Consider the following 12,456-nt stretch of genomic DNA (forward strand, 5'->3'; position numbering starts at 1 on the left):
GTTGTATAACACATTTAACTAAAGCATGTCATCCTGCCGATGCCGAAAGGAACTGTGCAAAACAAAACCCCCATTAAAAAAAAAGTTCACACTCCGGGGTTCCCCCTTTCTTTATCATTATTTTCATATGCTTGTCAGACACTTAGTAGCTACCACACTAAGTACCAAAACAGAGCCAGCTGCAATGCCTGCTGTCCCTACACCACACCCCAGCAATGGTAGGAGACCCTAGCCCAGTATTGAATTACACTCCTCCTCACCATTTCTGGATTAGAAGGCTGCCTGCTATAAAAGGCCACGTGTAAATCATCAACAAATGGGTGAGTTGCAGAGTAGACTGAGGGGTATGGGTGATTGATAAAACACCTGACTACAAGAAAGTAACTAAACTAGTAGTGTTAAGGCAGAAATCCACTAGTATGTATATTATGCAGCGAATATTTTATCTAGCTATATGACCGAGTTATAAAATATGATTATAAGATATCTGGCTGGTGAATGTAACGTTAGCTAGCTAAGCGTTTAATGTTAGCTTGTCAGCCATGTATAGCTAGCTATAGGGAGGACATGGGATTAAACGCCCCCCCCCTCACTGATAGTGTGCAGTACTGTCACAGTATATTTGGTATGCGGCTAGTCCACAAAATGTAGCTAGCTATTAAACATGAACGTTGGCTAACCAGTTAGCTTGTAAATTGAAGTTGTAGCTAGTAAATTGAAGTTGTAACATTAGCTAGCTAACGTTTGCTAAACAGCCAAGATTGGTATCTGAATTAAAGATTAGCTCGCTAACTAAACTATGTACAGTATGGGTAGGAGAATGGAGATGGCAATAATTAGCTAACCCCCCCCCCCCCCCCTCAAAAAATGTACGAAATGTAGTTACAAACCAAAGGACGAATCAAAAAGTCAACCCAGGCTGACGAACAAACTTTTTGCTAACGTTAGCTAGCTTGACATATTTGCTAGCTAACGTGAAACGAACGATTTGCTAGATATTTAACTACCGACGAAATGCATAAAAATATAAGTTGGGCTAGATATTATTGTAGCGCACATACCTTTATAAACAATAGTAAATGACAGAATCCAGGGCTTCTCTGAACATGCTAACGAGTTAACAAGTACCCACACCATGCTCGGTTTGCCTGCAATGCTGCCATCTTGTTCTCTTAGACAACGAGGATCTCGATAAACCCACCATCTCCCACATGTTAAACTCCAAATAACTCACGTATTACACCATTAAATGAAACCAGTCTTCGTCCACTGCGTAGTTAACAACTGCCAGTTTCGGGGAAAAATGGCTCTTGTTTTCGTTTCAAGGGCCACGAAACCCATATTTCTAACCTTTGTGGGGACCAGTTGTTCCAGAGACCGCACTGTTCCAGCACTTTGCTCGTTGTTGCTGAGTCCCTCCCCACCCCTGTTGCGTGTGGAATGTTTGAGAGTCATGGAACAAGAGCAGAGAAATCGACTCACCATGAGCTGATTTTTGAGAAATGTGCTTGACATCAAAACTACATTTAAACTACAACAATTAACATTTATTAAAGGTAAAAACAAAAAACTATGACAGATTTGTGCAAATGTGGACATTCCCCATAGCCTCATGTGATCAGTTACAGCAATCCAATTATAGTACCAATTTAAAAATGATTTTAATTTACCACCAATATCCTTAATTGAACTCTAATGCAATTAATGCAATTCTATCAAATGTATTTTCAATGTCATGGGGGTGACCCCACCACATAAAATATAAATAGAATCCGTTTTTAAACACAATTGATAAGGACTGCATTCTATCCATAACAATTCATTTTATATTCTGGGCAATTCTAAAATGTACACAATTTTTTTCAAATTAAGAGCTGCCTGCAAGCTAGCCTTTGATCATGACTCTCATTACGCTTCAATCACACCAACAGGGAAGGCATTTTGGTACCCCAGAATTACATTATTTTCCAATGAAACGCTGCGTTTGCCTTGCAGCATTGCCAGAGGCAGTTGCAGTGCGTTCTGTGTGGTACAAACGTTGTATTTATCGAACGTATGCGTCAAACTGTATGTGTAGATGGCTTGACAGAAATAGTAGCAGAAGGTGAATGTTGAACATTTGTTGCACACATATCCAGATGATGCTGCATACTATTTTGCGCAAAACACTATCGGTGTGATCAAGGTGTTACAATACATTACACATAACGTCTCGAATACACCGACAGCGCGGTTGCGTTTTGGTACACCAGAAGTACATTAATTTCCGATGGAACACTGCATTTGCCTTGCAGCATTGTTTTGTAGAGGCAGTTGCTGTGCATTCTGTGTGGTGCATACATTGGATTTATCACATTGTATGCATAGATGGCTTGACTGAAATGGTAGCAGATGCCTTGATCACACCTACAGCATCATTACACAAAATGGTATGCAGCATATGTGTGCAAAACAGTTACACATTCACCATCTGCTACTATTTATGTCAAGCTGTCTATGCATACAATTTGATGGAGAAGTTCGATAAATCCAGCATATGCACCACACAGAACGTACTGAAACTGCCTCTGCACCCCAATGCTGCATGGCAAATGCAGCATTCCATTGGAAATTAATGTACTTCTGGTGTACCAAAATGCAAAACGATGTCGGTGTGATCTAGGCGTTAGGTGAAAGTTGAATTTTTGTTGCACACATATCCAGATGATGCTGCGTATCATTTGCGCAAAAACGCTGTAGGTGTTTTCAAGGCATAAGTCATTGGATGAAGGCGTCTTCTGTAGGGGATATTGTTCTGTCGGGGTATATTGTTAACGATCAGGTCTGAACATTAAAACGCATCGCTTGCGGTACGGTTTTGGAAGCATAAGGACCTTGTCTTTATGCTTCCAAAGGACAGCAATAAATACTTTTCACAAATAAATATTGATAGACACTAGACAGGGCATTGACAGCCTAAACCTGCATGCGACTGGCAATAAACAATAACTGTGTTCATCTGATCAAATCAAATCAAATTATATTGGTCACATACACATTTTTAGCAGATGTTATTGTGGGTGTAGCAAAATGCTGGTGTTCCTAGCTCTAACAGTGCAGTAGTATCTAACAATTCACAATACACACAAATCTGAAAGTAAAATAATGGAAATAATATATATATAAATATTAGTACGAGCAATGTCGGAGTGGCATTGACTAAAATACAATAGAGTAGAATACAGTATATACATATGAGATGAGTAAAGCAGCATGTAAACATTATTAAAGTGGCCAGTGATTGTATATAGTGATTAAAGTGATTAAAGTGCCCATGTCTGTATATAGTGCAGCAGCCACTTGTAGGGGTGGCAGGTAGCCTAGTGGTTAGATAGTTGGACTGAAAGGTTGCAAGATCAAATCCCCAAGCTGACAAGGTAAAGAAAAATCTGTCGTTCTGCCCCTGAACAAGGCAGTTAACCCATTGTTCCTAGGCTGTCATTGAAAATAAGAATTTGTTCTTAACTGACTTGCCTAGTCAAATAATTAGTAAGGTCCAGTGTAGAATAACTATGTCGTAGCTGTCTAGTGATGTGGTAACTAACAGGTGTGAAGCACCAGGGGAAATAACTCTCCAAGACCCTCAGAAGGTCTCCGAAACGTGTTAATTTTCCCACAGTAACTTGAAGTTAATGGCCGTGTTCAAGAGCATCCAGATGACTGCCGATTAACTAATATAATAAATATATAAATAAAGACTCATTATTTTTTGTACATCAGTCAGTCACAATTTACCCATACATTGCGGTTTTGATCCTCTTGAACATAGCCAATGTCTGGGCCAATATTGAAAGTGTTCTGTTTCCCTCTGCTGTTAGATATGTGTAACTCAAAATGAATAGAGCCACACAGTGGAAGTGTCATTATACCTATAAAATCTAGCGGTCAAACAGGGAAATAGTTCCAATAGTTTTTCCAACATTAATATTTCCACATAGTTTTCTTTTTAAACACTTAAAATAAGGTCTGTGTATGCTTGCCCTGGCGTGACATTTTGATAACGTAAATCCCACTCGGACAAGGTGACCTTTATCAATATATTCGCCTGTATTTACCCTCCAAAAATGAAATGCTAATTAGCTGCTAAAGTGGCTATCATGAAGTACTACAAATGCCGTGATGATCTTACTGAGACTGCCTAATCGAGGCAAAGGTAAGAATCTCTGGATTAACTATGATAGCTAAATGTAGAAATTCATAAACTGGCAAAATTGATTTAAATGGACAATTCTTTGAACTGTCTTCTGCAAGTTTTAAATTGGCACAATACCTGTTAGCAAATGTGTCAGCTAGCAATGACATGCAGGGATTTATAGTTTTGCATGATGTCTACTTTCATGCTAATTAGCATTTTCGAATCAGAGTAAATAGAGCAGAATATATTGATACAAGTCACCTTGTCCTAGAGAGATTTACACAGTTATCAAAATGTCACACCAGGGCAAACCTACACAACACAGATCTTACTTTAAGAGTTTCTATGAAAGGTGGAAAAACAATTGGAACCATTTTCCTGTTTGACGGCTAGGTTTTACGGTATTTATGACTCATACTGTGGTGCTCTAGCCTTGCTTCCATTGCTCCAAGAGTCCCTAATGCAGTGTTTCCCAAACTCTGTACTTGGGACCACAATTTGTGCACGTTTTGGTTTTTGCCCTAGCACTACACATCTGATTCAAATAAGCAACTATTCATCAAGCTTTAATTATTTGAATCAAAACTTTCCTAACGGTAAAAAAAAGCCTGGGGTTACAAAATAGAGTAAATTCTCCAACAAAGGACATGCTACACTCATATTAAATTCTTGTGCTTCTAGTTCCGACCGTGCAGTAATATCTAACAATTTCACAACAACTACCTTACCACAAGTGTAAAGGAATGAATAAGAATATATGGAAGAGCGATGGCCGAACGGCATAGGCAAGATGGAGTAGATGGTATACAGTATTTACATATGAGATGAGTAATGTAGGGTATGTGAACATTTTATAAAGTGGCATTGTTTAAAGTGACTAGTGATACATTTATTGCATCCAATTTTTATTTATTAAAGTGGCTAGAGATTTGAGTCAGTATGTTGGCAGCAGCCACTCAATGTTAGTGATGGCTGTTTAACAGTCTGATGGCCTTGAGATAGAAGCTGTTTTTCAGTCTCGGTCCCAGCTTTGATGCACCTGTACTGACCTCGCCTTCTGGACAATAGTGGGGTGAACAGGCAGTGGCTCGGGTGGTTGTTCTCCTTGATTATCTTTTTGGCCTTCCTGTGACATCAGGTGGTGTAGGTGTCCTGGAGGGCAGGTAGTTTACCCCTGGTGATGCGTTGTGCAGACCTCACTACCCTCTGGAGAGCCTTACGGTTGTGGGCGGAGAAGTTGCTGTACCAGGCGGTGATACAGCCCGACAGGATGCCCTCGATTGTGCATCTGTACAAGTTTGTGAGTGTTTTTGGTGACAAGACAAATTTCTTCAGCCTCCTGTTGCGCCTTCTTCACCATGCTGTCTGTGTGGGTGGACCATTTCAGTTTGTCCGTGATGTGTATGCCGAGGAACTTAAAACTTTCCACCTTCTCCACTACTGTCCGGTCGATGTGGATAGGAGGGTGCTCCCTCTGCTGTTTCCTGAAGTCCACAATCATCTCCTTTGTTTTGATTACATTGAGTGTGAGGTTATTTTCCTGACACCACACTCCGAGGGCCCTCACCTCCTCCCTGTAGGCCGCCTCATCGTTGTTGGTAATCAAGCCTACCACTCTAGTGTCGTCTGCAAACTTGATGATTGAGTTGGAGGCGTGCATGGCCACGCAGTCATGGGTGAACAGGGAGTACAGGAGGGGGCTGAGAACGCACCCTTATGGGGCCCCAGTGTTGAGGATCAGCGGGGTGGAGATGTTGTTTCCTACCCTCACCACCTGGAGGCGGCCCGTCAGAAAGTCCAGGACCCAGTTGCACAGGGCGGGTCAAAACCCAGGGTCTCGAGCTTAATAACAAATTTGGAGGGTACTATGGTGTTAAATCCTGAACTGTAATCGATACACAGCATTATTACATAGGTATTCGTCTTGTACAGATGGGTTAGGGCAGTGTGCAGTGTGATTGTGTTGTCTGTGGACCTATTGGGGCAGTAAGCAAATTTTACATAAATGTAAAAGCAAAAAATATTCTCAGGATTGAAGTGCTTAGTGCTGGGTGCTGAACATCGCTTTATTGATATGTGATTACAGCATCACACATTACACTAAATACAGCAACTCGCCCAAGCCTCCCCATTTCTCCTTCACCCAAATCCAGACAGCTGATGTTCTGAAAGAGCTGCAAAATCTGGACCCCTACAAATCTGCAGGGCTAGACAATATGGACCCTCTCTTTCTAAATTTATCTGCCGAAATTGTTGCAACCACTATTACTAGCCTGTTCAACCTCTCTTTCGTATCGTCTGAGATTCCCAAAGATTGGAAAGCTGCAGCGGTCATCCCCCTCTTCAAAAGGGGAGACACTCTAGACCCAAACTGCTACAGACCTATATCTATCCTACCCTGCCTTTCTAAGGTCTTCGAAAGCCAAGTTAACAAACAGATCACCAACCATTTCGAATCCCACCGCACCTTCTCCGCTATGCAATCTGGTTTCAGAGCTGGTCATGGGTGCACCTCAGCCACACTCAAGATCCTAAACGATATCATAACCGCCATCGATAAGAGACATTACTGTGCAGCCGTCAAAATTCATCAACCTAGCCAAGGCTTTCGATTCTGTCAATCACCACATCCTTTTCGGCAGACTCAACAGCCTTGGTTTCTCAAATGATTGCCTCGCCTGGTTCACCAACTACTTCTCTGATAGAGTTCAGTGTGTAAAATCGGAGGGCCTGTTGTCCGGACCTCTGGAAGTCTCTATGGGAGTGCCACAGGGTTCAATTCTCGGGCCGACTCTCTTCTCTGTATACATCAATGATGTCGCTCTTGCTGCTGGTGATTCTCTGATCCACCTCTACGCATACAACACCATTCTGTATACCTCTGGCCCTTCTTTGGACACTGTGTTAAGTAACCTCCAGACGAGTTTCAGTGCCATACAACTCTCCTTCCGTGGCCTCCAACTGCTTTTAAATGCAAGTAAAACTAAATGCATGCTCTTCAACCGATCGCTGCCCACACCTGCCTGCCCGTCCAGCATCACTACTCTGGACAACTACAAATACCTAGGTGTCTGGTTAGACTGTAAACTCTCCTTCCAGACGCACATTAAGCATCTCCAATCCAAAATTAAATCTAGGATCGGCTTCCTATTTCGCAAGAAAGTGTCCTTCACTCATGCTGCCAAACATACCCTTGTAAAACTATTCTACCGATCCTTGACTTCGGCGATGTCATTAACAAAAATAGCCTCCAACACTCTACTCAGCATACTGGATGAAGTCTATTACAGTGCCATCTGTTTTGTCACCAAAGTCCCATATACTACCCACCACCCCAACCTGTATGCTCTCGTTGGCTGGCCCTCACTACATATTTGTCGCCAAACCCATTGGCTACAGGTCATAATTTTCTAGGTAAAGCCCTGCCTTATCTCAGCTCACTGGTCACCATAGCAACACCCACCTGTAGCACGCGCTCCAACAGGTATATTGCGCTGGTCATCCCCAAAGCCAACACTTACATTTGCCACCTTTCCTTCCAGTTCTCTGCTGCCAATGACTGAAACAAATTGCAAAAATCTCTGAAGCTGAAGACATATCTCCCTCACTAACTTTAAGCATCAGCTGTCAGAGCAGCTTACCGATCGATCACTGTACACAGCACATCCAACTTCCTCATCCCCATATTATTTATCCTCTTGCACCCCAATAGCTCTATTTTCACATCTGCACATCTCACACCAGTGTTGATTCTTAATTGTAATAATTTTGCCTCACCTCCCTACATTTGCACACTTTGTACATAGATTTGTGTTGACTACATTTGTGTAACTTGTGACACTGCTTTGAGTCATCTTGGCCAGGTAGCAGTTGTAAATGAGAATTTCTCAACTGGCCTACCTGGTTAAAAAAAATATATATATATATTTAGGGTAGGGACGTCCCAAGGATCCCTGATAGCACTAACCGGTGAAAATGGTCACTAGTTACCACAGTCATAAACCCCGCCTATTTCTACAATCTTAATGTGATTTTAAACCCAACCATAACCACACTGCCAACCTTATGCATGACCCTCACTAAATTAAGACCAGAAATACAATATGACTTTGGTAAGTGGAAACAGGTGAACATGGCGTTTTACGGCATCGACTGTGGCCAAAATGACGTACTTCAGAAACTCTGAAATTCACAACATCAGTTCCAATGTGTGTATTGCCTTTTGGATACTGTGGGAAATGGAGCTCATCTTTCTATGAGTTTAAGTCAAAATGTTCAATAAGTTCTCAGATGACTACAATTTCATTATTTATGATTATGACAGTGCGCAATGTACCATGGTGTCCATTAAGACTTTATTTAAATTTAATTCAGAATCACATGCATACAAAGTGACCTAGGCATGTACAAACATGTACAAAGTGATCTTTTGACAACATTGACAATGGCTACACACTGACAGCAGACACAGAATCTCCAAAATACTGAACAAATATTTCTGGGTGGCCTTGGTAAAATTGCCTGAGGAGCCGTTTCCTCTCTTTGGCAGAGTGCTTTGGGTCTTCATTAATATTCCTCAGTAACACCAACAGCGCTTCTTGTGTTGTTCTTTGAGTACAGTCAGAATAAGCCTTTGTTGAGACTTGCTGACAGAACGTGTACCCTAAGGACAATGGAGAAAACAAAATGTAAGTGATGTATTTGAGGCGGTCAGCACTCGTCCACAAAGACTACTACTAGATAGATATTTTACCTGTCACATCTGGTTGTTCCCCTTGCACAACTCTGGCAAGTTTGTCACTGACCAGCTTGTGCAAAGATCCTGGTATCTGAGACAGAAATGTTTCAAGCCAGCCATATATCAAACTTGATGTAATGATTGCATGCTCATATGGCATTCACAACATAGTGGTAATAAGAATACATGAGTTATTTGTACACGCAATGTGAATCCACCTTTTTTTTACAATTTATTTGACCCCCTTTTTCTCCAATTCCATAGTATCCAATTATTCGTAGTTACTATCTTGTCTCATCACTACAACTCCCGTACGGGCTCGGGAGAGATGAAGGTTGAAAGTCATGCGTCCTCCGAAACACAACCCAACCAAGCCGCACTGCTTCTTAGCACACCGCGCATCCAACCAGGAAGCCAGCTGCACCAATGTGTCGGAGGAAACACAGTGCACCTGGCGACCTTGGTTAGCATGCACTGCACCCGGCCCGCCACAGGAGTCGCTAGTGTGCGATGAAACAAGGATAACCCTACTGTCCAAACCCTCCCTAACCCGGACGACGCTAGGCCAAGTGTGCGTCGCCCCACGGACCCCCCGGCTGCGACAGAGCCTGGGCGCAAACCCAGAGACTCTGGTGTCACAGCTAGCGCTATAAGACCACTGCGCCACCTGGGAGGCAAATCCAGCACCTTTCTAATATTGAGCTGCGTGTACACAATGTAAAGAGCAATGTTTTCTACACTCAGTATATATAGCTTTAAGGAAACGAATAAATCAGTCACTGCTCTGTCAACAAATCAAGAATACCTTAAAAATGTAATGGAGGTTGTCCAGCATAAACAGCACCAGGAGGTCCACTTTCTCTTTGGCTAAAGATTTGCTGTGGATGATGGCTCTGGAAAAAGCCATCTTCACAACCATTTTGTTCTCAATCTGAAAATGAGACCATACAAGTTATTCCAACATTATGCACAATTTGATTCTGGTTAATCAAGATCTGGCAGGTAGTGTAGCAGTTAAGAGCATTGGGTCAGTAACCGAAAGTCCACGTTTAAATCCCAGAGCAGTGTGAAAATCTTGAGCAAGGCACTCAACCCTAATTGCGCCTGTAAACTCCTCTGGATAAGAGCGTCTGCTAAATGAGTCAAAAGTAAATTAATAAGAACGCTGACTCCATACATAAATAACTATCCCATGGTCTTCACCTCTTTGTCCAGCTTGATTTCCAGCGGGTCTGCAGCCATAGCCATGAAGCGCAACAATGTGCGCAGTTCCTCCCGCTTACGAGGGTGCAGAAGCTTCAAACACAACTGCAGTGCCTCAAGAGCTTTATAAAACTTTGCATTCACTGCAAAAAAGAAGCACAAGTTAATGCAGCCCTACAAATTGCTTATGATAGACCTGGAAACAATGAAAAAAATTAAAAAGTATAAAAAGTGCCACTCATGACCCAAGTAATATGAAGTGGCCATAGCTCTGGTCTCACCTAGTAATTCAGTAACCCCAGTGTAGATGTCGGACATGTGGTTGGCGAGCAGGGGTGAACGGTCGGACTGGCCATAGTATTTCACCAATGTTTCATACAGCAGAAGTTTGCACTGCTGGGTGCCTGAGCCTGAACAACAGGGCTGACCCTGGCCGACACCCACCACGTCTGGACACCTGGGCAGATCACGGCTCACCTCCACCACCTGCTGGTCAGGCAGGAACTCCAGACAGTCCAATGCTGCTGTAAGCCAATCATCCTCCCTTCAACAGAATAAAATAATCATGTGCCACTGAAACTTATGTCACTCACCACCAGGAATATTATACTCCGTAGGCCTGCATGAGATAAGCTTCATTCATGTTAAAAATATCCATCTTAGCTATTCAAGTAAGACCAATAAGTCACACTACATACTGTGAGTCCTTGAAGGCCCTCAGGATCTCACGGTCCAGGTAGTTGCTGGTGTAAATCAAGTCTGGGTCCCTCTGTGCCATGCGACGGGGAGAGGTCTCTCCACCTTCTAACAGATTGTCCAACATAGGGAGCTCTACCAGCTGTAGCAGTCTCAGCATCGTTTCCTCACGCAACACTTCATCAACCACTACAGAGTAAAGGAATGGACTGTCAACTAGAGTTCAATACTAGTCCTGGGGACCGAGACGCAGCACATTTTAGTTTTTGCCCAATACCAGCACCTCTGATGTAGTTAAATCAGATGATACCGACTTTACACTATCATAGTAGATGACTTACGGGTCTGTGGTAATGGAGAATCAATGTGTGCTTTGCTTGGACTCAGACTCAGGTTTCCCAGGACAGTTTCCAACAGTTGGTTGGATCTCAGAGGTGTACCATGTGAATAGAGTTGCTCCTCTTGCCTACAACATTTGAAAACAAAGTTAAATAAACACTACATCCAATTAATATTTCATATTGATTTGTCTCAAATAAAAGAAATAGAATCAAAACAAATAACCACCTGCAAGAAGCACTGCAAAAGGTGCTTTGAATACCAGGAGAAAGGACTCCTTTTTCAAGTTCATCCATAGAAGGCATTTGTGTGTTCAGAAACCTGTAGAGGTAACCATTGCTGTCCTGGAAAACATCTTGCCTCTTATCTTTGCCAAAAACCTTTGCTCCAACTGTCTCAAACACCTTACAGTCCAGGAGGGCCTGACAAACACGCACCACCTTGTCCCGTGAGATGTCAGCACCTTCAAAGAACTTGTTCTGGACTATATGGGCCAACACCACAGACACTGCATCTGACCCCAGAAAGCAGTCATTATGCGACTTCAGGTGAAATCGCCTACGCTTCACCTTTACAGACATTTTGAGGTTGGCAATGATGCTGCTCCACATAGGAGAGGCCTGGAGTGACTTATGGACCATGCCATGACCTGTAACACAAAATAAGTGAGAAAAGAAACTGGTTATAGGTTTAACCATATCCTTGGTTAAACCATCAGCAGCTAGTCCTTGATAAACAGTGTTGGTAGACCACTCAATGCCTTCAAGGACAACAAGACGGGAAAGTAAAATGTACCAACAAATCCATGGGAGTCATTGGTTTGATTGTTATGTAGAAAAATATGACGACCATGTAGGCTAATGATTGGTGCACACGTCTACAGCCATCAATAAAGGTCAAAGTTTGTACCTGGAGAACGCAGACCCAACTTTCCAGACAAATTCAGCGCGGCAGCTCTCTCCTTTACTGTGGCCATTCCTCAATTGGTAAGGATGGTGGTGACGTAATGAAGAAGAAAAAAACGTTCTGTCCAAAACGTTACCCTTTTATTCATTCCTCAGGTGAGCAAGGGAAACCTTAATTAGCTGTTAAAGACGCAGTAGAATAATAAGTAGAATAGTATACGAACGCAGTAGACATTATCCCTGCTGATTACATCAATTGAACTTGATCAATTGAGCGAATGTAACAAAAAAGTTGGCTACTCATTTCGATTTAAAATAGTGGTATGTAGTGAATAGTAGAACTAACCAGCATGGATTGTTTTGTCAAGGAGCTCGCTTTTACATTTTTGGTGTCTTCTACT

The 12,456-nt window shown here is 42.4% G+C and overlaps 2 protein-coding genes across 5 annotated transcripts in view; both read right to left on the reverse strand.

Annotated features, from left to right (window-relative positions):
* The window catches only part of LOC110498926 (homeodomain-interacting protein kinase 3), a 41,069-nt gene extending 39,635 nt beyond the window's left edge, over positions 1–1,434 (reverse strand). For 2 of the 4 annotated variants that reach the window (XM_036958353.1, XM_021575654.2), the window contains exon 1: positions 1,235–1,430. The gene's annotated coding sequence lies outside the window, so the exon portion shown is untranslated. Of the gene's footprint in view, positions 1–1,061 lie in introns of all 4 variants that reach the window. The other 2 variants (XM_036958350.1, XM_036958341.1) reach the window with 2 other exon arrangements.
* Positions 1,435–8,507: 7,073 nt separating this feature from the next.
* LOC110498933 (DEP domain-containing protein 7) lies at positions 8,508–12,424 on the reverse strand. The gene is made up of 9 exons (XM_021575668.2): positions 12,060–12,424; positions 11,379–11,799; positions 11,153–11,277; positions 10,814–11,000; positions 10,397–10,659; positions 10,116–10,258; positions 9,718–9,843; positions 8,928–9,003; positions 8,508–8,837 (listed from the first exon to the last, which is right to left on the reverse strand). Exons 1-9 carry the CDS (start codon positions 12,124–12,126, stop codon positions 8,623–8,625), a joined length of 1,623 nt encoding a protein of 540 aa, XP_021431343.2. The 5' UTR covers positions 12,127–12,424; the 3' UTR covers positions 8,508–8,622.
* Positions 12,425–12,456: the final 32 nt, after the last annotated feature.

The sequence above is a fragment of the Oncorhynchus mykiss genome, chromosome 2 (genome assembly GCF_013265735.2).
Source record: "Oncorhynchus mykiss isolate Arlee chromosome 2, USDA_OmykA_1.1, whole genome shotgun sequence".
Lineage (NCBI taxonomy): Eukaryota > Metazoa > Chordata > Actinopteri > Salmoniformes > Salmonidae > Oncorhynchus > Oncorhynchus mykiss.